This window comes from Pollachius pollachius (assembly GCF_949987615.1).
Source record: "Pollachius pollachius genome assembly, chromosome: 8".
NCBI lineage: Eukaryota > Metazoa > Chordata > Actinopteri > Gadiformes > Gadidae > Pollachius > Pollachius pollachius.
In genome coordinates, this window is record NC_136941.1 from 14665581 (window position 1) to 14692660 (window position 27080).

The following is a 27080-nucleotide window of genomic DNA, read 5'->3' on the forward strand; positions in this document are numbered from 1 at the left end:
CCGTATAGGCCTAATACTGAACACAACACTCCCTCCCATCCAACTATTTCTTTCTCTTGGCAAAACCAGGATTTGCAGAGTAGCCCGATATGTCGATATCGTAAAAGCTTCTATGTTCTATGATTCTGTTATCAAATCATGAATGCATGATTTTGAGATTATCATTACACATCACATGTGTTTCTCATCATACTTGTCTCATACTAAATATGTATCCAACTTATCACACAACTTGGTGACATGTTGTCACACCAACCCTATTCTACACAATCTTTAAACTAGTGGAATAATAACCCTATTTGTGCCAAAATATCTGTTAATTCAATTCTGAAGTAACTTTATTTATGAATGTTACAATAATTCATAATCTTGGTATGAATGGTTATGACCAATGACAAAATAAACCCATTCTTCGTTATTATACAACATATTTTATGTATTTATGTGAAGGTTAAGGCTATTAAGTGGTTGAATAAACTTCAGAGTGTTGATGTTAAGGGACACTTACTACACCCAGCAGAAGGCAATAGGGCAGCGGCTGATTTGTAAACAAGCCCTTTTCAGCATGCCTTGTTGCTTTGACAGAAGATGATTCTCTTTGAGGTTATAATGGTGTTTTTACAATTGTCCATGTTTATATTAAATAATATAAAAAGTGTTCAGGTACAGCTAATTATTGATACCAATTTAAGAGGCTGCCCCTCTGCTGAGACACTTGCTAACATGCTAAAATCCTCGGCAACCTAACCCTCAATAATGAAAAACAACTATCTGCAGTCTCCTTGTTTTGTGCTCACATCTTGGGAATATTGAGATGGTGTTGAACAAATCAAATTAAATTTGTGGTAACACACAATAAGGGTACATTCATTAACTTATGATTACACATCAGTTAACACATTAAAAAACATTAACCAATGGTCTACCGTCTAGTAATCATTTACTTATGGCGTTCATGTTAACTAATGGTGTTCATGCAAACGGAGGTAATGGTGTCCATGTTATACTGAGGGAATTAAGGTATTACCAGGGTTAACCCTTGCCAGCTACCTAACCCCCATGCTAATGCTATATAATAATACGCATCACTGGATTAACTAATGTTCACCGGTTAATAAATGGACCCTCATTGTAAAGTGTTACCCTGGTTGTTGTGGGCTGATGTTGCATAATGCAGATGTAGGGTGTAGGGAGGAAACACAAGTGTCAAGGTAACGGAAGTGCTGCTGCCCTGAACGATACGCGGAGAAGACGGAGGAAGGAGGCTCGATCGTCCAGAGAAAAAACAAGATTTAAAGTCGCCAATATATTAAGTGTGGTATGCTTTTAACTGTTCAATACTCTGTTTGTAAAGGGGGTTATATGCATGTTAATGTCGATGTCATCGCTTGCGTCTTTATTATAAGGATGTGGAGCAGACACCATGCTAGAGAGCCTTGCTCACGTTAGCTGCTGGCTCACGTTAGCTGCTGGCTAACCTACGTTCGGAGTCGGAATCCATGACACTTTGTTCCGTCTGGCTCGTGGTTCAGGCAGCCATTCTACCATTATTGGCATGTAGTTATACATCCCAATATGACCACTGTGATTTGATTAAGCTATCTCGTATCGATGGATGAAAAGAACCTTCATCTATTTGTTGGGCCCACATTTGGAGTTTGGAGGTGGTCAGCCATTGCTAACTCAGACCTAGCCTGTTGGCTACATAACGAAGGCTAACGGTTAGACAGTGGTGTAGCGCTAGCGGAATCGTCGCTCAAATCGCCCAGCTATATGTAGTTCAGCTGTGATGGATACATTTTTAAATAAGCAATTCACTTGAAATGAGCTCTGCGACCAACGCGCTCCTCATAGTCCGTCTAGTGAAATGTTAACATTGGAAACGTTGTCCATCGAGTGTTGATAGCCAAGCCGCTGCGGGGGCTAGTCGTGTAGAGGGGCCTTATAACCTGACACGGGGAAGCTCCAGCTCATTTTAGGAAATTACAAATAAGATAAAAGAATCAATTAGACCGCATTGCTTGGCTAAATAATGCGTTTTATAGATTCAAGTTGTATGGAACGTCTTGTTATCATTAGAAGTCGATGTAGCTTCGATTCTGAATAAAATAATACGGCTGGCTAACGTTGTTCCCTCTCCTTACTACTACAACTACAACTAGGTTACGTTAATGTTGTAGTTAATTAAGAAATCGGGTTAGTACTTACAAGGGCTCAAATACTATTTTACAGTATCATTTATTTGCTGAGTGTCACCCATGTTAATTTAAATACACAAGTACATGTTAGTATTGACAGACCAATATTGTTATGTTTTTTGTCCCAACAGACAGAAAATGGACAGGAACGACCTGGTACAGCAGGCCAAGCTTGCAGAGCAGGCTGAGCGCTATGATGATATGGCTGCTGCCATGAAGTCTGTAACGGAGCAGGGAGTGGAACTCTCCAATGAGGAACGCAACTTGCTCTCTGTTGCCTATAAGAATGTGGTCGGGGCACGCCGTTCATCTTGGCGTGTCATCTCCAGCATTGAGCAGAAAACTGAGGGCAATGAGAAAAAGCAGCAGATGGCACGTGCATACCGGGCGGAGATTGAAACCGAGTTGCAGTCCATCTGCAAGGAAGTTCTAGTAAGTGCTTCAAATTACAACATCGATTTTTTTTTTAAATAATGCATCTGATGCATAATGTATAATTTTACTGTATGTGCTCTGTGCTCTTTGTTTCTAGGCACTCCTGGACAAGTTTCTGATTGAAAATACAACTGCTCCTGAAAGCAAGGTCTTCTATCTGAAAATGAAAGGGGATTATTTCCGATACCTTTCTGAGGTAGCATCTGGTGATTCCAAGAAAGGTATGTATTTTAAAATGAGTGTGTGTCTATATATATGTAAATAAATAATGACAAGTGAATTTAGCCTGAATGTTATTAACCTTCTTATATTTTCTTTCCCCCTAAAGAAACAGTGGATCAGTCTCAGGAGGCCTACCAGAATGCTTTTGACATTAGCAAGAAAGACATGCAGCCAACACATCCCATTAGGCTTGGTCTGGCCCTCAACTTCTCAGTCTTCTACTATGAAATCCTCAACAGCCCGGAAAAGGCCTGTAACCTGGCAAAGACGGTATAAACATTATTTTTTAATGTGGCAAGAACAGATTTTATATTTCAAATCTTTCTATATGAAATGTTCACACTGGGGGATGTTCTTCTGAGCACACTTAAAAAATCAATATTTATTGTTTAACCAAAATAACAATAAATGTTATTTTAATAACGCAAAAATAAATAATACATCAGTTAGGATTGCTGCTTGGACGTCAGTGGCATTTGGATCCACTCATTGGTCCGAGTCAGGCTTTGTTATGGCCAACTTCAATGTTTTGATAAACTAAATAAATCGCACGGCAGGACTAGCGCCATTCACCTGAAGAGAAAACAGTATTATAGATGAAAGATCGCCAGAATAGGAAAAAATATTTGAAAGCATCAAACATCCAATGCACCACAAACTGTTGCAATCCACAGAACCTATACAGTCAATGGATCTCACCATAGTCACCCTTAGAACGCACATCTAACCCCTGTTGAATAGGGGGTGGTGGGGTGCTGTACAGCGCATCTATCACCGGTAACCGCGACACTAGTTGCAAGCAAGGGTTGACATGCCAATCTATGAACATTGATTGTGCCTATGCCAACATTTTAAGACCAATGTAAAATTGTAACCATTTTCATTAATATTGGAACACCTCATTTTATTTATTCTATTTCCAGGCATTTGACGAAGCCATTGCTGAACTTGACACTTTGAATGAAGATTCCTACAAAGACAGCACCCTGATCATGCAACTACTAAGGGACAACTTGACTGTGAGTTGAACAATCTTCATGTTTGGTTATTGTCCATGATGTGCCGCTCCTTGTTGCATTCTCTTGGTGTATGGATGCCTTATGTCTATTTTTTTTTTTCTTTCTACAGCTGTGGACATCAGAAAGCCAGGGAGATGAGGGAGAGACCGGAGAAGGGGAAAACTAATGAAATTGCACTGTTAATCCACCTACACTCTTTATCTTAAACACAGACAGCTTATATTCATCCCCTCCACTCCATCAAACCCTTCCCCTTCTGTATGACAAGCAGACTGAATTGCTCCTGACCAACTAGTTTACCCCTCTCAGTTCGCTGAGAGGTGACAGGTCCATGTCGCAGTATTCTTTTTATTTTATTTTATTTTTGCTTTGTGTGGATGCATTTGCAAGGTTCTGTGTGCTTTTTGGAGAGGAACATGGTGTGAATGGTTGTGAATGATGTATGTGTATCGGGGGAGGGGGAGAATTCTAATCATCCTTCCTTAATTCATTTGCCCAAGCTAGTTTGTTGTGCATTTTTCTTCCTTTTTTGTTACATACTCTTTGTGTGATTTGTCATGGAATTTACAGGTTTTCTGGTATGGTTACTAAACTGGCAGTTGATTTTTCACCAAACACTGTGATGCTATATATTAAATGCTTCACAGACTAAATTGTTAATAAATAAAAAAAGAAAGGACACTGTACAATCCTGTATTTTACTAACTGCAATTCTGCTGTGAGCTCATACAGAAAGGAGAGAGGCTGTATTGTGACACTGGCATCTTGTTGATACACTTTGATCATGTTCACAAATTCACAAATTTAAAGTTTGATTAAGGGACCCTTTTAGACTGTCGTGTAAGATTCCTTAACCTCAGACATTCCACTTTATTAGGCTTTTTGAAAGGCAGTGCTATTTTTAATTATTTTGAAAGTGGATTGTCATAGTTGTACTCACTATTCAGGTGCTGCTTGAAATCAGTGCTGCTTGAAATCAGTGCAAGACAAAATCTGTGCTTCAATGTGGTCCATGTATTTTCAAGTTAGACTATCATGTGTATGTAATCCTTGAATAACCTTTTATTGATGTTGATTGAAATTGTCTTTATCACACTGTATCAACCCTGCTTGCAAAATATTCCTCTTTAAACAGTTATTTTCTCCAAAGTTTGGTGCCTGAATTTATCTTGCAGCCTCTTTGTGTGTGTTGGGTTGGGGTCTAGCACCTATGTTCCAGTGGTAAAAACGGTTGTCTCTGAATTTAATTTAAAGATAAATAATTGGAGAAGCCCTTTCTAATGGAAGAAGCCAAGTGTCACAATACCATTTGTCACCACTACATTCCCCATACTGTAGTTGAAGAGACCATCCCCCATACACAGCTGATGGTCTGTCTGCTGACAAGGTTCCAATGAATTTGAAGTTATTGAAAATAAGTACATTTCTCTTATCTCTGCTTGATGGAAATGCAGTTAGTGAATGTGGAACAAAGTCTGTCTGTATATCGGCTATCTCAATTTGCTTTGTTTTTATTGACAAGTCTTCTGGTTAAAATTGCTTCTGTAACAGTCTATTACCCAGTGCACACACGTGGTTGTGAAAACTTAGAATAGCTCTAAAGCAATGATGAAATGGAGATAAACAATGGTTGGTGTAATTCTAGATTTGTGTATGTATCTTAAAAATCATTCTAGTTTCACGTGTAAGAAATAGGAAAGTGTCAAAGACCATTCAGTGAAATAAAAGTTTCGTTTAAGATAAAAATCAAGATGTCTTTCTTTCCCCAAAGTAGCTATTTGCAATTGGAGCGACAATTAAATAGTTGCTCTGCTGTAACAAAAATCGAAATAGATGGTTCAATTTAAAAATAAATAGGCCTACAGTAGCAGTTCTTTTTAAATCAGTTTCATTAAATTAATCCGAAATTTCCCCACATTAGTTTTGAAAAGTCTGATGTAGCGGCTCAGGCACAGAACTATTTTCTCTTGCGTAGTTTAATGCGTCGAGATCGCTGCGTGGCTCGTCAAGTTCGATATCTTCACTTACAGCGACGTGCTCCGCGGCGGACGACTGGCAGGTGTTTCACCTTATAATTACAATTAAAGTATAGTTTTATTGTCCTGAGGCGACGCACTGAAGGCATACTTTGGGGAATATCATTTACAACATCGACCCGCAGAACGCCGCCGGCCATTTAACAGTAAGAAAAGTTCACTTCGGCCGCTTCTCGTCGAGTTAACGAGGCTCTCGTCCCGTTAGAGTCTGGGATTATTTAGTTTTATCGATACGAGGTAGTTAGGACCATACCAAATAAACTACAAACGTTGATTAGCGTACCATGTATCAGTTACATGTAGTTTCACCTGAAATTTGACTGTTAACAGTGCCGTGTTCTCTCCTCGTCATGAAGTGAGCTAGCTTCAGTCAATCAGCTAATTTATAGCATGCCGTCTTTAAGCCAACCGTTTTCACTGCAGGACCACCAAAAAACACTAAACACTAAAATTAAAAATGAAAGTGTAAAGATTTTCTTTTTGGCCATGTGCAATTATTTGTAATGTGTCCATTATGGTGACAAGGTCCAAACCTCAATATTAATTTGGTGATAACTTCAACTCTTATTTAAAACTTTTAGCATAATAAACAAAACTGCACCATATTTTTAATTATGCAGAATTATTATAAAGCTTGCAACAATACTAACCTACTATTGTTATCCTGTTTCTTTTTAAGTATTCAACTAGTGAATCAGCCATTGCATGCATAATTTACAAAACTCCTCAAAACCATTTTTTTCTTATATATAATTGCTAAGGCAAGAGGCTACTGAATTCAGATTGATTTTTTAATATTACTTGTATGACTTATTTATTTTCCAGTTGCAATCCAAGATGAACGCTAATGGACCAGCCTACCCTCTAGCTTCACTGTATGTAGGGGACCTACATGCTGATGTGACAGAGGCCATGCTGTACCAGAAGTTCTCACCTGCAGGGCCAATCATGTCGATTCGGGTGTGCCGTGACCTCATCACACGCCGATCTCTAGGATATGCATACATCAATTTCCAGCAACCAGCTGATGGTATAGTACACAACAGCATTCACAATTGGCATGGCAGTAAAACATTCAGTTTAAAATACAAATGTAAATACTTAACCTGAATAAATAATCTGTTTGTAAATTCGGTCACTCATTTCGTAAATTATTTTAATGTTTATCATAGAGCATGCTAGTATAAAGTAACTTTAACACTCATTGAAAACAAGGTTTTACACATTGAGCCTTACTGTTGAATTTAAATGTCTGTGATATCATTCTCCTATATACTATTTTATTTTATTTTTCTAGCTGAGTGTGCCTTGGATACAATGAACTATGAAGTTATCAAGGGTCGTCCCATCAGAATAATGTGGTCTCAGCGTGACCCAGGACTGAGGAAATCGGGTGTGGGAAATGTGTTCATCAAAAACATGGATGATTCCATCGACAACAAGGCCCTGTATGACACATTCTCAGCCTTTGGGAATATTCTGTCCTGTAAAGTAAGTGGATTATGCCCACTTTATTTAACAGTACGTTTGGTTCAATTTAATTAAAAATATATAATGGAAAGGCCACATGTTTACAACCCAATGCAAATGTATCGGGTTGTGTTTAGATTTCCTGAGGTAGCGGTACCGTTCTGTCAGGAATCACTCATGTCATAGGCAGGACCATTTATTGCATTGAATGGTAATACAGTTGAAATACATAAATTTAAATTTTCTTTGTATGTCCACAACTTGTTGACAAAACACCTGGTTAACCGTCAGGGGAATTGTTTGTAAGGAACATCCGTATAAAGAACATCTATAGACACCTGAGGATAGATAGATGGAGAGAAGATGGATGCTCCCCATTCAAGTTTGAGAGGAAGCTAATTAAGAACCGGGGGAAACTGCCCAAACTGGTTAAAATACTTGTAGAGAATTACCCAAGAAGACAAAGCTATAATTTCTGCCAATACTGCTCCTACTTTGTAGGAGCAGTAGAAAAATTATATATTCTAAATGTTAAAGGGAATTGATATTCCTACTGCTGATCACTATAGTGTTTTGAATTAGAAAATTAGAAATGGATTGAAGTAAACCCACTGCATAAAATGTAAATTCTCTTTTTTTTTAATATCAAACTAGAGCTTTGTTTTGATAGTCAAACATAGGGGTTTTCTGATTGGATATGCTTTGAAAGTTTGGAACTACTGTTTTGAACTTTTGAGAACAGCCGCAAGGAAAAATGCCAAGCTTTATGCTATTCCCAGGGCAGCGTCAATGCTAGGTTGACTTTATACCATCAACTCTATTGGAAATCATTGGTCATGCTGGCAAAGCTGAGGCTGAAGGCTCATGACGTGTTTGCTGCTTTATGTCAATATAATTTTGTTCTTGGAAAATCAATACAAATTTACTAGGTCAACATTCTGGTACATACATATACGCTATTAGCGTTATCACCATCAACTCAAATAAAGGTGCTTAACACGTGTTTACAGTTATTTTCTTCAATTTGAAAATGTTTTTAATATGTATGAATAATTTTGTTCCCAGGTTGTTTGTGACGAGAAAGGCTCAAAAGGCTATGGCTTTGTCCACTTTGAGACGCAAGAGGCAGCAAACCGTGCCATAGAAACCATAAATGGGATGCTGTTGAATGATCGCAAAGTGTGAGTTGATACAAAATTATTAATAAAATAATATTATTATATACTGTGTATGCAAGTTGTAGATGTTGAGACCAGTTAGGCTGATTAACATTGACTTTGTAAGACCGCCCTGTAAATGATTTGTTTACTTTTTCTTTTGCTCAGTCAAGAGGCAGGGAGTGAGTTTGACATGTTCAAGCCAAATGGCCATCTCCTGGGGGAAAATTGTCAGTTATCCCTGAGTAGGTCAGTGAATTAGAAGGATATACAGGTGTGTGTGTGTGTGTGTGTGGGTGTGTGTGTGTGTGTGTGTGTGTGTGTGCGTTCCAAATTGAATATTTGTGGTTATCATTGCCAGAGACAGAATCATAAGTGAAAGTGAGTATCTTACTAAGCCAGCAAATTTTATTTACTGAAATAAAGGAATACATTATTTATAACATGGCTGATGTTCCTATCATTTTTCAACTCTGTTTGTGATGTTAAATTACTTCAATCCATCCTGTTTACTACTTGTCTATTTAACGACCAATGTCCTTCTCTCCTGCTGTTATTGCGACTTTGTGATTCGTTTTATTTGTAGATTTGTGGGCCACTTCAAGTCCCGGAAGGAAAGGGAGAGTGAGTTTGGGGCCAAAGCCATGAAGTTCACCAATGTCTACATAAAAAACTTTGGGGAAGAATACACTGATGAAAAACTCAAGGAACTTTTCTCTAAGTTTGGTAATTACTTTCCTTATCTTGGGCATACAGGCTTGGAGGATGAAATCGCAATCAAGGCAACAATCCACACAGATTGTGCTCATCTGTGAATTAACCGGTTGCATTCCTTTACTCTCAGGTAAGACCCTCAGTGTGAGAGTGATGAAGGATGAGAGGGGCCGTTCCCGTGGATTTGGCTTTGTCAACTATGGGAACCACATGGATGCTCAAAAGGTTGGGAGATTGAACACCAGCTGTTGTGTGAGAGTCCTTAGACCCATTGAAACTGGTGTGCAACAAGTTTCAGTAAAGAAATGGCGGCTGCAAAGTGTTTCTTGTTTCTAATCACGAGTTAACCTCTATTCCATAAACTCATTATTTCCTTGTCTGTATTTTCTGTGTTCCCAGGCAGTTGAGGAGATGAACGGAAAAGATCTGACTGGGAAAATCCTTTACGTTGGTCGAGCACAGAAAAGGACAGAGCGACAGGGAGAACTCAAGCGCAAGTTTGACCAGATCAAACAGGACCGCATACAGCGCTATCAGGTACACTACATGACATTTGAAATGTCACATGGTAATTTCAATTCTCGTAAGCTTCTGTTTAAAAAGAAGCAAGGGGTCTCAGTGCTGGATAACCTTAACAAAGCATTATTGATATTTTTTGCTTCAGCAAATTACCAGATTGATATCTGTTTATGCTGACGGTAGGCTGCATATTCAGTTTAGTGCCTCTTAACTATTTTAAAGTGATCATGTTTGTAAGCAGATATGTGTTAACGTAGTAAAGTGGAGCTTAAGTCATGCTGATCTGTTTGAATTTTCCTGACGTCCTGGATACATTTTTTTTTCTACCCTCTGTCTGGTGGCAGGGAGTGAATCTGTACGTGAAGAACCTGGATGACACAATTAATGATGAAAGACTCAGAAAGGAGTTTTCCCCTTACGGGACTATTACCAGTGCAAAGGTACCGCCTAATTAGCAGCCCTTCAAGAGTGGGCTCGCTCCGTTTTGATTTACTTACATTTAACTAAATGTTGCCTGATCATGCAACAACCATCTCACTCCTAAATTAACTGCATGCAAGGCATTCTAATATCAACTCTTTTTAACCAATAATTCTTGCTTTCTGTAGGTTATGACGGATGGATGCCAGAGCAAGGGTTTTGGCTTCGTGTGTTTCTCATCACCCGAAGAAGCGACCAAGGCGGTCACAGAGATGAACGGGCGTATTGTTGCCACCAAGCCGCTGTACGTTGCACTGGCTCAACGCAAGGAGGAGCGCAAAGCCATCCTCACCAACAAGTACCTGCAGAGACTGTCCACAGTCAGGTCCATGGCGAGCCCCATCATTGACTCGTACCAGCAGACCGGCTACTATGTCTCTACTGTGCCACAGGTACGAGGGTTCTCCCATGAAACGCAGTCCGGTGTAACTGGCCCTTTTCATAGTAGGATAAACACGGGTGACGCCCATGACATTCACTGAATATACTTTAAAGTTCTAAAAAAAAAAAGGAACGGGAAAGTAATTTTAACATTATTGCCGACCTGTGAAAAGGGTTCATTGTCAATGTATTGTAAATAAAATTGGACAATGTTTAGATGATGCCTGAATTACTTTTTATTTTGCTCAGCCTCCTAGTCGCTCATTCTACAACCCCAGTCCAGTCAGTGGAATAAGAGCTGCACCTCGCTGGACCACACAGCCACCTAGAGCTCAAGGTTCGAAGAAGTTAAACGGCATCATTGTTGTCGTCACCTTTTCCATATCTCTACTATAGCAGTTACCCTAGCTTGGGTCGTTCTTTTTAAGTGTGTACAAAAAGCATTTGCACATTATTATGTTGCCCCCATAGGTCCTTACTCTCCCCAGCTGGTGGGAGCAGCCATTCCCAGGCGTACGGCTACACCCATTGCAACGGTCAGGCAGGCTTCCACCCAAGTTCCTAACATGAAGTACCAAAAAACAAGTAGGTTCCTTGCTCAATTGTTTTTTTAAAGAAAGATCATCAGGTTTGCTACTAACCATAATGTTATGTGTTTCTAAGCTAATATTGGAACCCAGACAATGGGTGGCCGGAATGACATTGCTGTTAGAGGCGGCCAGTACAAGTACTCCCCTTCCATTAGGAATACCCTGCAGGTCATTACTGTCCCTGTGTCAAAGGCAAGACAGCAGGTATTCTTCAGTGTCACATTCGACTGTTATATGATTTGAGTTATTTTTGGGGAGGGGGAGCGAGTCTGCTACATCAATTTGGTTAGCACTCGATTTGTCTAAGTAGTCTTGAGTCTCCTGGGACCATACAACAGTGGAAATATAAAAAAAAAAGGCAATCATGTTAATAAATGGAGGGTTTATAGTGGTAGTGAAAGTGCCGACATTCTTTCTGGGGAGATCAGTTATAAAACGGTTTGACAACTGTTAAAACAATCCATTTTTAGCTGTATGCTGACCCACACCCATGATTAACATTCTTATATCCCAGATCGAGTTGAAATTATAAACACGATTCTCTTGCATTCATGGCTGGTTGTTTAAATGTGGGACAAGACCCTTCCAGTAACATTGCTTGTTATGAAGTAGTTCCCTGTGTTATTGTGGTGCAAGGCCGTCCCGGTATCTTCAATGGAGCCTGCTGTGCAAATTAGAGGCCAGGAGCCTCTCACCGCCTCAATGTTGGCCTCGGCTCCTCCCATGGACCAGAAACAGCTTCTGGGTGTGTATGGCCTAATAATCCTGTCCATTCAATCCATACAGGCATTCAGTTGATTCTCATTTTATAATCCCTTCTCCTGTTGGCAACATCCTATTTGAAGGTGAGCGGTTGTACCCGCTGATCCAGGCACTTCACCCCAACCTTGCTGGGAAAATCACTGGAATGCTGCTGGAGATTGATAACTCGGAGCTGCTTCACATGCTGGAGTCCCCTGAGTCGCTGCATTCTAAGGCACGCTTCATATTTCCATACTATTTAATTAACAGGCATGAGTGGTTCTTGTTTTAACGAAGCCTAAGCAAAACACAAGTTGTATTTGTGTGATTACTTATGTAGTCGTGCCTTTTATTTATTCAGCATTTCTTAATCAGTAATTGATTTAATTAATGAGGCGCAAACCTCATCAGGTGGAAGAGGCTGTCGCTGTGCTTCAGGCTCACCAAGCGCAAGAATGCTCTTCCAAGTAAAGAACCTCTTCAGGTCTGCTGCCACTTTTTAGGATTATATCATTTCAGGTTCTAGTATTGCTGCTGTCTTGCCTCACAAGTTTTCCGTAGTCACGCTTCCTGGACTTCTCCAGTGTTATTTTCCATTACCCTCACTGACTAACACCACTCCCTTTGGTTTTGTACGGGTAAGAGAAGGGCTCTAATATCAGTCATATATTTTGCCTATACTTGCCTTTTCAAGCTCATATAAAAGGCTTGTAAGGGTTTGCTACGATAGTGTCACATTATCGAACTGATCATTTATTGTTTTCCCCTCAGGTCTCCGAATAAAGAAGTTAAAAAGAAAAAAATTGTAAAATGTTAAAGGAAAACTAATTGGTACTTTGATTGTAAGTGTTGAATTGAATTAAGAAGTTTGTTAAACCATTTTGCTGTTGCAATGGTACCTTTTGTTTGATTAAAAAAACCTGCAATATAATGGTCTCGTCTTTTCCAAAGAAATGTGATCCTTCGTTTCCCAGCATGGGCTCTTTATCTGCATAAATAACTGGCTTGGACCTCACGTGCTTACAATTCAGTTGCAATTGCATGAAGTCAATTAGCTAGAGTTTGACCTAGTCCAGCAATGATAAGACTGTAGAAGTGGTGGCTGAGACATTACTCATGACAGCCTTCCTATATTTGACAACTGGGAGAAGGTGGCTGGACTTGTTAAATTTTTATCTCTAATGGCCCCATACTCTAAGAAACTAGTCCAACATATATCCACCTATTTACAATATTTGTGGCAAGAGATCATAGACACTCAAACAGCACTGTTTTTGGCAAGTTTATTGCAAATAAATGTACTCCCCAAATCAGGTCTTGCATCACCTACTCAACATGGATTGGTTGCTTTAAGCAATCTGTTTTATTAATCTTAACATAAGTCTGCTGGTTAGGTAGGGCAGGTAAGAATGGGAATAAAAAATTACAGTGAATTTCATTTGTGGTTATTTACATTACAAACCCAGAATTTGACATTAAAATGGACAGGCTAACAGAACAGATGGCAGTATTAATTTATGACCATCTTATTTCAACCAATCTAAGACCTAGGAATGCAAAAAAAAAAACCTTCTGTATATACATTCTGTGTTTAATAAGTTCTTCAGACCTATCTGCGTGTTGGCACCAGTAGTTGATTTGCCATTACTGAATCAGGGAAAAGGTTATGATATGTTGGTAACGGGACATATGCTGCATTGATCATTTTACCTAGAGAAAAAAAAAAAAAAAACAGATTAGGAATATGACAATTGAGCCACTTGCGTCCATATTTAAAATCCATACAGGAAATAAGACGCACAAAAGGTCAAGAGTACATACCAGCGAACCATCGTCCATGAAGGGCATTAACGGTAGCCATCGCTGCAGGTATGGAAGTGCATTTTACGTAGACATTTCCCTATGGAAGGGGTTAAGAAGAGAATGGTTACGCATGCATGATTGTAATGGATAAAAACTTAACACTAGAAATGGAATGCCCTTTGCGCTTGAACTCACTTGAGCAGAGTTCTTATCGACGTATGTGTGAACTATTCCGCCATGTTTGTTGCACTCCTCAATGACATCATCTTTGATCTCAGTGTCCCAGCCGGGGTCATTTTCCCTAAACAGAAGAAATAAAAAATGAGATCATGAACTTGGTTCCTTTTGAGCCATGACTGGGATCAACAATGCCTTATTTACTGATGTTGCATTATGTAAAGCCTTACGCCTGGGGGTTGAACATGTTTGACAACTGCAGGCAGTGTGTTGCCAGAGGCTGTGATGGGAGGTTTAACGCCTGTGCTGGAGTTGCAGCAGCTGTTAAGTGGATAAAAAGATTTAAGTTGCTGAATGCTTCAATGCACCGTCTTCACAAATTTTTTTGGCTAAATAATGACATGACACAACTTTGTGGAACTTACATGATGAGGCACTCATGTTTCCAAAGGGAATGGAACCAGTCATCTGCAGGGCCTGCTGTGCAGCCGCAGGGATCTTCAAACCGGTACCTACAGAGAGAAGGACACATTTTAAGAGCTGTAAATACCCATCCACAGGTGCAATCTAAAGGTCTTAAGTGACATACAATTCTTGGTAAAGGGAAACAAGAACATTAAAATTCACAAATTAAAAAATAACTTTACGTTCATGTTTTGTATGGAAGGGAAATTACCTTCTATACTTGAGATAAATTACAGTAACAGATGAGACATCTGTTACTGCAATAAGCCTCTATTGTGCTACTTACCTACCATGCAAGACAAGTTTGCAAAAGACCAAAAGCAGTGGTTGTGTAAACCTGCCACTCGGTTCATTTTTCTGTCTAACAATTAAAAATCGTTTCAAATAAAAGCTCATAAAAGTTTTGCTTTATCTTGCAAAACGGACAACATTCAACTTCTATGTGGCTCTCCGTGTCCCCAAAGGGCTCTGAGCATCGTCCTCGTGGGTGGTAATTTACCTTCTGCTAATCTGGCCATAAGCTGCAGCCGGCCTGTGGTGCCCAGGTCGATGCCAGTCCTCTCCAACTCATCGTTGTCCAGAAAAGAGCTGGCGGTGGATGCGTCCGTCCGCTCCGTCACGTGGCCTACTTTCATTGGCCGCCCGGCCAGCTCAAACCCATTCAGCTGCTCTAGGGCCTTTTTCGCACATTCTGCGTCTGCAAACTTTACACACACATCATGTACCATTAGACATCATGCAACAAGACTGTGCCAAAAACCCTGACAGATCCAAAAGCTACTTGTACTTACTGATATGAAGCCGTATCCTTTGGATCGACCAGTTTCACTGTCCATCATGAGCTGTATGCCTTCAATCTTCCGGAGAAAGATTCAGTGTTACAACCAGTCGAAGCAGTGTACTACAAGTATTAATTTGAAATGCAAGTGAAATTAGAGTAAGAACAGTTGTCAGTTAATTGGCTTTAATTTACCCTGCCAAAAGGCTCGAATATTCCCCGCAGCATGTCCTCTGTGATGTTGAAATGCAGAGAGCCAACGTAGAGCCGCATTGGCCCAGCGCTGCCCTTCTGCAGGTTATTTGCCATGGCGGCTGCTCTGTTTTTCTCTGCCTGTGAATATATACAAACAATGTTATATCAAATCGCTTGATATTCACAGATTCAGGAATGGTTATAGGCATTCAGTCAGTTCAGAAAATGAAAATATTATAGACCCACCTGCGAGGCCTGGACAATGATGGGCACTCCCAGAAGTCTCTGTCCAGTCAAACCAATCGCCAGAGGCACAGAACTGGCCTCCAGGAACTCAATGTAGGCAATGCCCTTTGATCTTCTGGAGTTCCTGTCTGATATCATCCTCACATCTCTCACCTGTAGAAAGGGAGCAATGGTCCATTAAATAATCAATTTTAATCAAAAAACACTGGGGGCAATTTGCCGAGGCTCAAAGCAGTATAGTTGGCAAGCAACAACACAGAAAAGATCAAATAAAAAAGGTAATGCAAAAACAATCTGGACATTTCAAGTGTACAGTTGCGTGTAAAGTAAGCTTTGATTTGAAGTGCAGTAGAAGCTTCCTGAGATAACGTCGAACACCACGTACCTTCCCCACGGCAGAGAAGAAGTCCTCCAGGTCCCGGGCCCGGATACGTGCAGCGAGCTGCATGCAGAAGACGGTGCGCGCATCTCTCTCCTCTGGCGTGAGGTTGTCGATGGGTTGTCTTCAGGAAAACAAAGAGCCGCTTGTTAGATGGAAAATGTGGCGTTTGTGATAATGTGAACATAAATCGTTTTCAACATGACATCAACGGTTTACCCTAACAGGAAGGCTCACCTGATTGGACTCTTTTCTCTTTTAACAGGGCTACGAGTTTTGGAACGTTTCCGTCTGGGATGATGAAAAAAAGATGTCAGATGTGCTCACCATGTAAACATAGACAGCGATCATTAGTTAGAAGGAATAGTCGCTTCACTTGGGGCCCCTCACTTCACTTTGAACAAGCATATTTCAGATGGCTAAACCACTGAATCACTTCAAAACATTTATCCTACATTAATAACGTATCTACATATATAAAAGCGGCACAGTGCAAAGTGGGCAAGGGGGTAAGTGTAGAGACATACACGGGACTCTTGCGAGCTCTGTAGCGGCCGGGGCGATCCCTGCTGCGGGAGCGGGTGCGGTGGCGCTCCCGGCTGGCATTCCTCTTCCGCTCTCTGCTCTTGCTTCTCTTCTTGTTCTTCTTTCGATCCCGACTCCTGCTCCTTTTTTTAGAAGCCCCTGGACTTCTGCTCCGGCTCCTTCTTTTCCTTGAACAGAAGACCACAGGGGTACATTAAACCTAGGAGCCCATTGTGGTCTCAGGTTTATCCCAGGATGCCAAGATATTTGGTGCTTACTTCTTGCTGTGAGCTTCATGTCCATTTGCATGAGAGGATTTGATTTCATCCTAAGCAAGGTTGATAGAAGAACATCATGAGGACGCAGAGGAAACATTTCGTCAAGGTAAAGGGGGGGACGGGGTGGGACAAGAGAAAATGCACAATACATTAAATTAGCAATACTTCCAAATATTTACTGTCCTGCCTGCACAAGGTATCCTTGCACAAAAGAAACCCCCTCCCACCCTACCCCAGAACATCATTTTAGCAGTATTGTTGAGTACTCACTGCATCTCGGATAAAATTACATTTTATGAGACTACCAACATTATAGAATTGTTCAGTGAACTTTGACATTACTGGGGTCCAACCTCTCCCGCCCCCCACCAATCTAATGAGCCGTACCCATGCCACTATCTGAGCCTAAGCCTGAGGCTACGCATGGCCAACGGCTACTAAAGAGATCCTGTGTGGTTGGTGTCAGTCCAGTGATCTTCACCCATTTTCGTTCTTGAACTGTAAGAGCTCGATGCCACCTCTGTCACACATCTCGCCCTGAAGCAAACAGGGATTCACAGGGCTTAGTAACATCGACGCCCACAGAAACTGGAAAGAAAGCTACTAGTTCATCCACATACAAAACTACCAATGTGTTTGGGTGTCAACATGAAAATCGGCCAAAAGCCCGGTTATGGCTTGATTGAAAAGGGAGGTTGAATAGCCGCATTTGTTTTAACTGTGTGCTAATGAAAAATGTGTGGTGTTGAGTAGCATGCAAACTCAAATACCGATTTAAAACCTCAAAATAATTACAGTTACAGTTGAGGAGGCAAAAAGGCAGTATTCATATTTTTGGAAATGTTAAAAAGCATTTGAATCAGTTATTCTCTCTAGGCTCTTTATTCACAACACAGCTATGATTACTATGACGGAAGTTCATAGTGCTTTATATCATAACTTGCTGTATACAATGCAGGCAATTACAATACTAAAAATGTTAACATAAATCTGACTATACCTGAAAACAGATTCCAAACATATGGCAAGATTGTGCATGTATGCATGATCTATTTCAACAAATATTATTCTGATTACCATCATGCTTTAAAATAGTGGGAAACTGCATATTTTTACAACTGAATACTGCCTCTTTTGTAGCACCGATAACATGTGCTCATCTTCCATTGGCATTCACCTTGTAGCAACTGAACAGGGATGTGTTAAGTTGAGTTTCTTTTAGTCCTAAGGGAACCACAGTGCATCAGTACATTACTCCATAACTACCTTACGTTTTACCACAGTTCACAGTGGAATCAAAGATGAACTCATTGGAGAAGAGGTGAGATATCATTAGGCAAGTCTATAGAAAGAGATAGATGGGAATTTATTCAAAGTCTGTATTGCGTTTGAAAAACTTCAAAAACCACACACACAATACATACATGTTGGGTAACAAATCAATGTAATATCAATATATGTCGGTGTACAGCCAGACTGATGCGTCTCTTCGGAAACTCACCTTTCTAAATGGAGCCTCCAGCATTGCCTCAATTTCAAAATCGTCAGCCATGACCCTGCGGGAAAGAAAACGACCTGTAAACTCATAACATTAGAAAATGGCGACTATCTTTCTGATATAAAGCAACTGTTGGTGCAGACTGTAAACGTGTGCATGGGACTGGTAGTATATCCAAAACGTTTGGCTCGTGTCCAAGAACGCGAAACTTAGTGTACGTATGCTTACACGCATATTGTTCGAGGTTTTAAACGTTAACGCTGGGTTAACATCCTTCACACGAACATCACCTCATAGCTGAGGTATGACGTTGTAGGAGTAACATTAACTTGACTAGAAAGTTCTAATATTTAAAGATGGATTTGTGTGAATTCAAAGGCATGCCGATTCAAAGAGGATATCCAAGACGGTGCGAAGAGGTTAACATCCGTGTTAATCGACATCAACGTCAAGTTAAATACATCAGATAAAACTTATTTCCTTGAATCGGGCACTCTATTGCGGGATTCCGATTAGGAGGTCGTAATGACAGCGTCGTCAGTCTCTTGCGGCTGATATAGGAAGCTGTAACGTTAGAGTCTGCACTCATGTTAGCCCTCCCCACGCTGACCCCATCAGCCGCCCCAGCTAAACACGCACATTTAGACAAAGCCTAACCAACCGTTTGGATAAAGTTTTAATTAATCTAGCTTGCTAGCTTGAATCACATCCTAATAAGAAGTTAAGGTCAACTCATTTCCCCCAAATCCGCGTAGCTACTCTTATCATTAGCATGTGTAGCAGCGCGTTCGTTGTTGCTAGCTACCGAGAAACGGAACAATAATACAGAATAAAACCCTCAATACCTTTTGGAAATGACACGCGTCTCGATGTGAGAGGTTATCGAACACCCGAGTTAACACGGCTCTTTTCTTTCTTCTGGAAGGACCGGGCGGTAGTATTTGTTACACCGTCTACTGCTAACGCTACCGAAATGATTTGCGGGCTAGCAACTGTAGCAGGTCGATTTCCAAATGGCGCTTAGTCACGCGATAACTTGCGCTCACTCACGCGAGAACTGTTGACGGGTGTTTGGTTTCCGCACAGACGAGTCAGGATACCAGTATTTAACTTCGATCAGACGTCATTTGCCATCTAGCGAGTACTTTGAAGAATTACACACTACTTTAAAACCTGTAGCCGTTGTAGTATCTTTCTCCACCTAGGGAAACAATTAGGCTAGCTCCTGACATTTTACGACAAAAAGTAAACGTATTGCACGTTTAATCACCTTTATTTGATAACATCATAGACTTTGGAGAAGTTCAATGAAAGATTTCTCCCCGATGGTTTGCAATAGCCAAATTTCTATATCGTAGCACCATGGTGTGAAGGGTATAGTTATGCTTTGGGTAATGTTAGTAACATTTGAAATAAAAAAAAACGCATTAGGCCTATTGTAGTACTTTCAATCTTTTGCGATGTTTAAAACTGTTTATTTAAAAATAAAAATATATTTACAATTCATTCAATAGCAAGCAAACACATTACGCTGCCGAATCCTCTGTAGTAGGCCTACATTTATTACTGAATGTAATAGGTGCCTCATAGTTATGCGGGACCTCAAAAAACAAGCCATCATCAAAACAAAGTTCATCTGGTGGTGATCCAAAATAGGGCAGCTTCAGTACAAATCCTGTAATAACGCCTCCTATCGCCGACACTACAATAGTGGATAACAGTGCCGCCACCTGATAAATGGCCTGTTCCGAGGCAGTCCTTCCCAAACCTGGCTGTAGACCTGGGATCTGCTCCTGGAGCTCCAGCAATTTTGGATCCCCTTCCACGGGTGCCATGTGGGCAAAAGTCTCATACATGCTGGGTCCGTAGACCTCCTCTGAAGCCGCCAGTATAGCACATATGCCCGCGGTGGAGGATATGAGTCCGGTCAGGCCATGGAGGTTGTGTATGCCACACTGGTCCTGGATCCTGAGGCGGCGGGCTAAGAAAGGGGTTAGGTACCTGTAGCCTAGCATGCAGGCGGCACAGCCCATCATTCCCAGAGCATAAGCCCCTGCAGGGGATATCATCATGTCCACAGAGGCCCCCACCGCCACCCCTCCGGCCAGAGTCACATTCTGGATGTCAGCCATGGTGAGCTTGCCGGTCCTGTTGAGCATGGAGGAGAGTGCGAACGCTGTGAGCGTGGAGGCACTGAGGCCAATGAAGGTGTGAAGCACGGCCCTGTGCTGGTCGTCTCCTTTCAGCGCCAGCACAGAGTTGAAAGAGGGCCAAAACACCCACAGGAACAAGGTGCCCATGGCAGACAGGATGTCTGACTGGTAGCTGGAGCCCTCCTTGGCATGGCCTTCGTTCAGACGGGGCCGGTACAACACAAATGTGACGCCCAGGCCGAAGTAGCAGGCGAACACGTGGATCAGAATACATCCACCGGCGTCGTTGATCTTTAGGTAGGTCAGCACGGCCCATTCTGTGACTGCGTACACCGGGATCTCCAGCAGCGCCATGACCAGCAGCTGCAGCGGGCTGGTTTTTCCCAGCACAGCCCCAAAGGAGATCAGGACCACAGCACAGGCAAACTCTGCGTTGATCAGGTTTATCACCCCCAGGTGGATCTTGCCGTCATGGCTGAACTGGAAGTACCCCTGCACAAGGATGGCCCACTGTATGGCAAAGGTGGCGGTGAGGAAGTTGAACACCATGCCCCCAAAGCCATACTGCCGGAAGAAAGCCAGGAGACACCCAAAGCCGATGAATATCATCACCTGTATGTCGGCGAAAAAAGGATAGTCGTTGTACAAGGCGTTGTCCATGGCGACGGTTTCATTGCCCTGCAGTTTGGCATCGGTCTGATCATCATAGGTGACAAATAAAGCAAACAGCACCACTATGAAGAGCTGTGTGACCACCACAAACACAGGCAACCCCACTCGCAAGCTCGTCTGAGGCTGCCTCATCTTTGATGCTCTTTAAAGCAAATTCAATTAGTTTTTTAGCCTTTATAGTTTCTCTGTACCACTGTCTCAGAGGCATGCTCCTACATAAATGAGTGATAGTGGAAAGCTACCTCTGCATGCCCTTTGATCATCATGCACAATTTTATAGTTTTCGCCCGCAACCCCTATTGCGATGTTAGTGACATAAGGTATGTGGCAATAAAGTCATAAGGTCAAAGGTTGAAGGAGCTCAGAGCTAAAATCTCAGTCATCTCGAAGATAAAATGGCTTTAGGTTTATTTGTTCACATGGAGTATATTTGTTACCACAAAGTAATTAATAGGATTTGCATTGATATGGATTAAGTTTGCTGCTATAGCTGGTATCAACCGATTAGTCCAGAAACTGGACTATTGATTCCCTTTGCAAACATGTTTTCAAATGACTCAATGTTTTTACTAACAGAATTGCTGAACTTTGGCACAGGCTTCAGATAGAAGAAAAATTATACTTACATAATTTTTGTAATTTTTAAATATATTCATGAGCTCCTTCCTTTATTTTCATATCATTTTATAACAGATAATATACATAAAATACTGTAAAAATGACTGATATACTGTATAATGTACACTGTTGATACTTAAACAAGCATGTTTGAGACAAACAATCAAAGACACACATGCAAACACAGAAACAGACACACATGCACACACAGACACACATACACACACACACGCCACATACACACACAAACACACACACACACGCACACGGACACACACACGCACACACACACTTTATGTAACTTATTTCTTTGAAGGCCTAGGTCATTTGCCTGAATGCAAATGACCGATCTATAAATATATGAGTAGAACATATATTTGAATACATTGTGTGGCTCCCAGTGACACAAATATCCTCTCAGTCAAAAAAACAGAAGAGAAGCCAGAGGTCTAATACAATTGCCCAACTTTATTCAACATACCTGATGGTGAAGCAAATGTCTCTTGGATAATATGTGCGATTGTAATTCCAGACTCATGAATGCACTCTTTGTTGTATGGTACAATAAGCAAACCCTCCAAAGACTTTCTTGGATGATAGAGCTGGGGTTATTGATATTTATTATAAGGCCACTGGGCCAAGTTTAAAATATGTAGAATTTTCATTTGTAATGCATACTTTTCACATGTTAAATTGGCTTAATAATACAATAGAATCAAGCATAAAATAAAGCACATAAAAGGTGTAGTCTTATTTAAACTCAATAAGGTGTCTTATCATTTTTATGCTTTGCAAAGTTATATTTTTCAAACAGTTATTAAGCACTCTAATTCATTATATTCTCCATCTCTTATTATACAAATTCACAGATTTCCATTTTAATGAAAAAAATAGGCTACATACAACAGAAGTTCTAAGTGGAACCAAGTTAGGCAGAGTAATAATATAATTTTGCCTGATTCCATCAAAGTCATGATGTAATCAAAAGTGAATACAATACAATGAGTGTAATAATCCTCAATGATTATATGGATCCTCCATGATTAATGTAAATATCATTTAATTCACTTACAATGTATTGAAAGTAATTCAGCCTTTGTGCTCATCTCTAATATGTTATATTTTTATGCTGCCTGAAAACAATAATAAACCTAGTACTAAGACCACACTTTTCATACTATGAACATGACAAGGAAAGACCATGAAGTAGCCACAATTAAATAATGATGTGAATAAAATAAATAGCACAAATACCACAACAAATGAAGAGTAGTATAAAAACAAAAAAAACTTTTCTTTTCCCAATGACTCTCCAACATCAAACTCTAACACTAACCAAATGCATAAATATACCATCAAGATAAAAGTTGAAGCACCCTTTTAGTCAGGTTCCCACAATACCAGGGTAAATCATATGAAAGGATTTAGACTCATTTGAGAGCTTTCACGAGTTCCCACCGGCTACATAGTTTGAAACAATACAGCTTATCTTCTATCATGATTGATTGTTCATTGTGATATTATCGTATAACACGGGGGATTTGGCCTAGCTAAGGGAACTAGGTGCGTAGTATCAAAAGAGAGGTGAGTTTCACCACACCAGGGGTTAATGGCGGCGGGGCGAGCTGGAGTCAGAGGGGATATGAGCAGAGAGAGGATGGCACAGGATGACAAGCAGGGCTGCTCTGCAGTGATATGTAATGCGTGGGTCACAGTGGAGGGTACAAGTCAATATAGTGTAAAGGAAATCTAGACACTGTGCAGATGAAAGGGCTGTTCAAAGATTGGCTCTTTAGGAATAGATGGTGATGACTTCACGGCCGCCTCCACGCACCAGGAGGACCCGATTCAGGCCCTCGGTGAGGACCTCTAGGAACTCCATGTCTGGGAGGCCGGGAGTCAAGGAGTGGAATCAGCCACTTGGATCGTAACCTTATTATATTGACATTAATATTCAGCCCTTTGGCAGACACTTTGATCCAAAGTGACTTCCAAGTGAAGGGCTGAGCCTGAGGGCAATCAAAGCAAACCTTCGTCCAGCTTCACATCAACCGACTTTCCGAGTCATTATTCTGACTGTACACAACAGAAATCACCGCTGCTTCAGGGCCTGCAATGCTCTGGTTTGTGCTGATCCCGGTAAAGTGCTGACACAAAGGATACAGTTCTCATCCCCCATGCGGTTCTTGGGTGGCCCCGGCATGTTGAGCAGAACCAGCTTGGCCTCCTTGGACTTCTTTAGGATCACCTCATTGAGCCTCAGCGCTGTGTGCATGCGCCTCAGGTTGAACTGGTTTCTGGGGAGGGGAGGAGCCAAAGAAAGTCAATAGAGTGGGACCGGGCAATTGTCTATACATCTAAAATGCTCTAAATGTTGTGATTCACATTCTCTTAAAGAGTGTGGTCCATACTTACAGATGCTCCCATTCGCTGCAGCGTGGCAAAAGAAGGATAATCATGAATGATTCATATGGAAGACATGGCAAGAACATGGTGTATTGTACTACTTGTACACCTGAAAGGCAGTTTGGTAAACACAAAAATTGACATGGATTAATGTTATTGATCATGTTAATGGTTATTGATCCACTGTAACCACTACTGCCTCGGTGCATAAGTATCGCTAGGCTGATGTTCATGAACGCTCACTCACGGTTTCATATTGAAGAGATCTTTCCCCGCCTCTGGTTTTCCAGCTGAAGCTTGGCTCTGGTCCTTTGCTCCACCTTTGTCTGTCCATGTCCTCTGCACTTCACAGTCTGGGCTTGCAGTGCCCCCTCCAGGTGTGTTGTGGGACATGTGGCCCGTAGGGGCAGAGTTCTTGGCTAGGGTCAGATGTATCTGTGTGGGGTGGGAGACAGCCTCGGTCTAAGACAATGCAGTGGACAAGGTTGGCAGAGGGCCTGAGAGAGAGTGTCAGAAACTCACAAACACATGCACACACACACACACACACACACACACACACACACACACACACACACACACACACGCACACGCACACGCACACACACACACACACACACACGGATACACACAAATGGTATCCTCAAAGAATGGGAATGTAAGAAAAGCTGGCGTAGAAGGGTTGAGCGGGAGATCATTGATGTTTTGGATCGATGAGGTGGAGTTCAGAGTACAGTGGAGGTGGATCATGTTCAGTGAATCGGTATGATTTGATGTACCTCCTCCTCTGGTCTTTCTGCCACGCTGGCCCCCTCCTCTCCGATCTGTGGAACACGCAGACTCGTGGGGTTCTTGCGACGGATGGACCCTCGGGAGACGTCTGTGATGCTCTGGATCTGTTGTGACGAAAGACCATCAGACACCGCTGGTGATGTAACACAACGTTCATGGTAGCGCCAATGCTATTGAACCCTTATTAGTGACCTGTAATCCAAATATTGTGGAGTCAACATTTTGTCAACATTTTTAAGGACATATTACGGATGAAGACCAAACCTCTCTCTCCTTCTCGTTCTTGGTCAGATGCATCTGTTTGAGGATCTGTGTGCGCTGCTCCATCACCAGAGTCTTCTCGTAGGTGTAGGCGGAGACGTCGCTATCATGCTTTAAAGGGAAAAGATGATCACATCCATGTTAAGGACTATCCACACGAGAAATGCCAATTTGAATGCGTATGCAACGCCTACACCCAAATTATAACATTATCCACTGAAAATACGTATACCTGCACATACCTATATGTAGAGGATTTAACATAGGTACTTTTACTGTCAAGTCTACATCCACACATGACAGGAAACGTGCAGGAGTGTGATCTCCTAAGAAACCTTAGAATATGATCCATGCTGTGCCTCACCATCTCCACGACCTCCACAGCAGCGTCTATGCGTAGGTGATAGAGGAAGGTGATGAGGTCTTTCTTCATCTGGATACTGTTGTCATCCATCTGGGCCACCGTGAAAATACGCATCTTGCATTTCCTCCACACCTGTCACCCCAAAGTAGGAAATAGATACGTATAGAATACTTTGACTCAATTATTCGATGGGTTCGCTTGATAGAATTATTGCCTTGTTACTATTTTACCTGTTCTTGCTTGTCTTGATCTTAACACCTTAACCTGGTTATTGTTTTACATAAGTGCAGAAGTACCACTTTACCTGTCTTTATATAGTCATTGCCACCACACACAGACAACCCCATCAAAACACAAGTGATAGGGTTAGTCACAACAGAACATACTCATGAAGCACACGACGACCCTGCACTCATTAAGGCAAGATCACCCACAAGGTGCACTGCACAGACATAAATGCATCAATGAATGAATACACAGTAAGCGTGTGCGTGTGCAGACTATATCAACAGCCCACCTTGTGTTGCCGCAGCAGGAAGGGCAGCAGCATCAGCATGCCTCCATCGTGGACGATCCACCAGACGTCGATGTGGCCCTCGGTGAAGCGCTCCCCGTTGGATGGGTAGCTGGCGATGTTCTTAGGAACCAACAACGCCAGACTTGCGATGGTCGTCTCTCTCACCACCTCTGGAATGAGAAGACAAAGTTGACTCTGTTATGAAAGAGTGCATTTTAGATTATCTTCTTAGTATGAGGGAAAGGAGAGACAGCCCTTCATTTGAAACACAAATGTGTATTTGTATATTAGTCCCTAAAGATGTTTTATTGTAGCCTTGTGAGACCATCCTGCTCTGCTGTGTGATATGAAGAGTACCTCTCTGTGAATCAGTCTGTCCTCAAAAATGGACAGACTTGTCGGCGCTAAGGGGAGGGACATTCAGTTCATGACAAAGCACGGCGCGCCGCAGCCTGTTAAAAAAACTGGTACGCCCCAAAAAAGTTTAGAAATGAATGGAACAATCAAAACTGAATAAAGGTCTTGGAATAACAATGTAAAAAAAGATCATCAGAAATCAGTGAGAAGGCCTTTATCAGAGAATATGGTGTTGTTTCATTACTTTTAACCGGATACGGTAAGAGCGAAGGGAGCAAGTGCGACACCTAGTTATTTAATCTGATGGGCTTGGGTTTCTTAAGCAACGTTAGGCCGCGCTATATTTGGAAATCAACCACTGGTGATGCAGGGCCAGGCTGATATCAAATGTGAAACTCAAACCTGAATAGCCCATATGGCCTCACGAGGCAAGTTGTATTACTTCCCTTGAAAGTAGGTCAGCCTAGTGCATTCCAGGGCATTGCCATATCAGCGCTATCATATCTCACTTCTCGGCTAGTCTGGAAATGGCCTACTGTTGGCAACAATAAGAAATTAAACAAAGCCGGATGGCGTAAACCTCTATTAACTGCCAAGCAGACATTATTGATTAAACTTCAACGGGCGCTGTTGT

General features: G+C 41.5%; 5 protein-coding genes across 6 annotated transcripts in view; 2 read left to right on the forward strand and 3 right to left on the reverse strand.

Moving 5' to 3' along the window:
- The first annotated feature begins 1215 nt into the window (after nt 1–1215).
- On the forward strand, nt 1216–5614 carry LOC307079223 (14-3-3 protein beta/alpha-1-like). Of its 2 annotated transcripts, none has more exons than XM_079741397.1 (6): nt 1216–1318; nt 2330–2630; nt 2731–2854; nt 2962–3125; nt 3779–3874; nt 3984–5614. In XM_079741397.1, exons 2-6 carry the CDS (start codon nt 2337–2339, stop codon nt 4038–4040), a joined length of 735 nt encoding a protein of 244 aa, XP_079597523.1. In that variant the 5' UTR covers nt 1216–1318; nt 2330–2336; the 3' UTR covers nt 4041–5614. The 2 variants fall into 2 exon arrangements, with proteins under 2 accessions (XP_079597523.1, XP_079597524.1); XM_079741398.1 differs by having other exon boundaries at nt 1217–1313.
- A 1133-nt stretch (nt 5615–6747) lies between these two features.
- pabpc1l (poly(A) binding protein, cytoplasmic 1-like) lies at nt 6748–12433 on the forward strand (the record flags this gene model as incomplete). The annotated part of the gene is made up of 14 exons (XM_079742014.1): nt 6748–6940; nt 7208–7401; nt 8446–8561; nt 9124–9263; nt 9382–9476; nt 9651–9788; nt 10115–10210; nt 10379–10642; nt 10881–10968; nt 11103–11216; nt 11295–11425; nt 11858–11966; nt 12067–12197; nt 12374–12433. The coding sequence occupies 14 exons, from the start codon at nt 6748–6750 to the stop codon at nt 12431–12433; spliced, it is 1869 nt and encodes a 622-aa protein (XP_079598140.1).
- A 798-nt stretch (nt 12434–13231) lies between these two features.
- Nucleotides 13232–19306, reverse strand: LOC307079446 (RNA-binding protein 39-like). The gene is made up of 15 exons (XM_079741793.1): nt 19152–19306; nt 18310–18364; nt 16809–16858; nt 16533–16718; nt 16243–16296; nt 16012–16129; nt 15627–15779; nt 15381–15518; nt 15199–15264; nt 14907–15111; nt 14368–14454; nt 14173–14263; nt 13961–14066; nt 13784–13862; nt 13232–13672 (listed from the first exon to the last, which is right to left on the reverse strand). Exons 2-15 carry the CDS (start codon nt 18358–18360, stop codon nt 13572–13574), a joined length of 1485 nt encoding a protein of 494 aa, XP_079597919.1. The 5' UTR covers nt 18361–18364; nt 19152–19306; the 3' UTR covers nt 13232–13571.
- Nucleotides 19307–19832: 526 nt separating this feature from the next.
- LOC307079857 (ammonium transporter Rh type B-A-like) lies at nt 19833–21263 on the reverse strand (the record flags this gene model as incomplete). The annotated part of the gene is made up of 1 exon (XM_079742362.1): nt 19833–21263. One exon carries the CDS (start codon nt 21261–21263, stop codon nt 19833–19835), a length of 1431 nt encoding a protein of 476 aa, XP_079598488.1.
- Nucleotides 21264–23541: 2278 nt separating this feature from the next.
- LOC307078729 (solute carrier family 12 member 5-like) overlaps nt 23542–27080 on the reverse strand; it is a gene marked incomplete at both ends in the record, with an annotated part of 27131 nt that continues 23592 nt past the window's right edge. Inside the window, 8 exons of the mRNA XM_079740675.1 lie at nt 23542–23633; nt 23913–24046; nt 24165–24179; nt 24403–24590; nt 24935–25051; nt 25212–25319; nt 25573–25704; nt 26090–26259. Coding sequence (XP_079596801.1) covers nt 23542–23633; nt 23913–24046; nt 24165–24179; nt 24403–24590; nt 24935–25051; nt 25212–25319; nt 25573–25704; nt 26090–26259 — 956 coding nt within the window. The remainder of the gene's footprint in view (nt 23634–23912; nt 24047–24164; nt 24180–24402; nt 24591–24934; nt 25052–25211; nt 25320–25572; nt 25705–26089; nt 26260–27080) is intronic.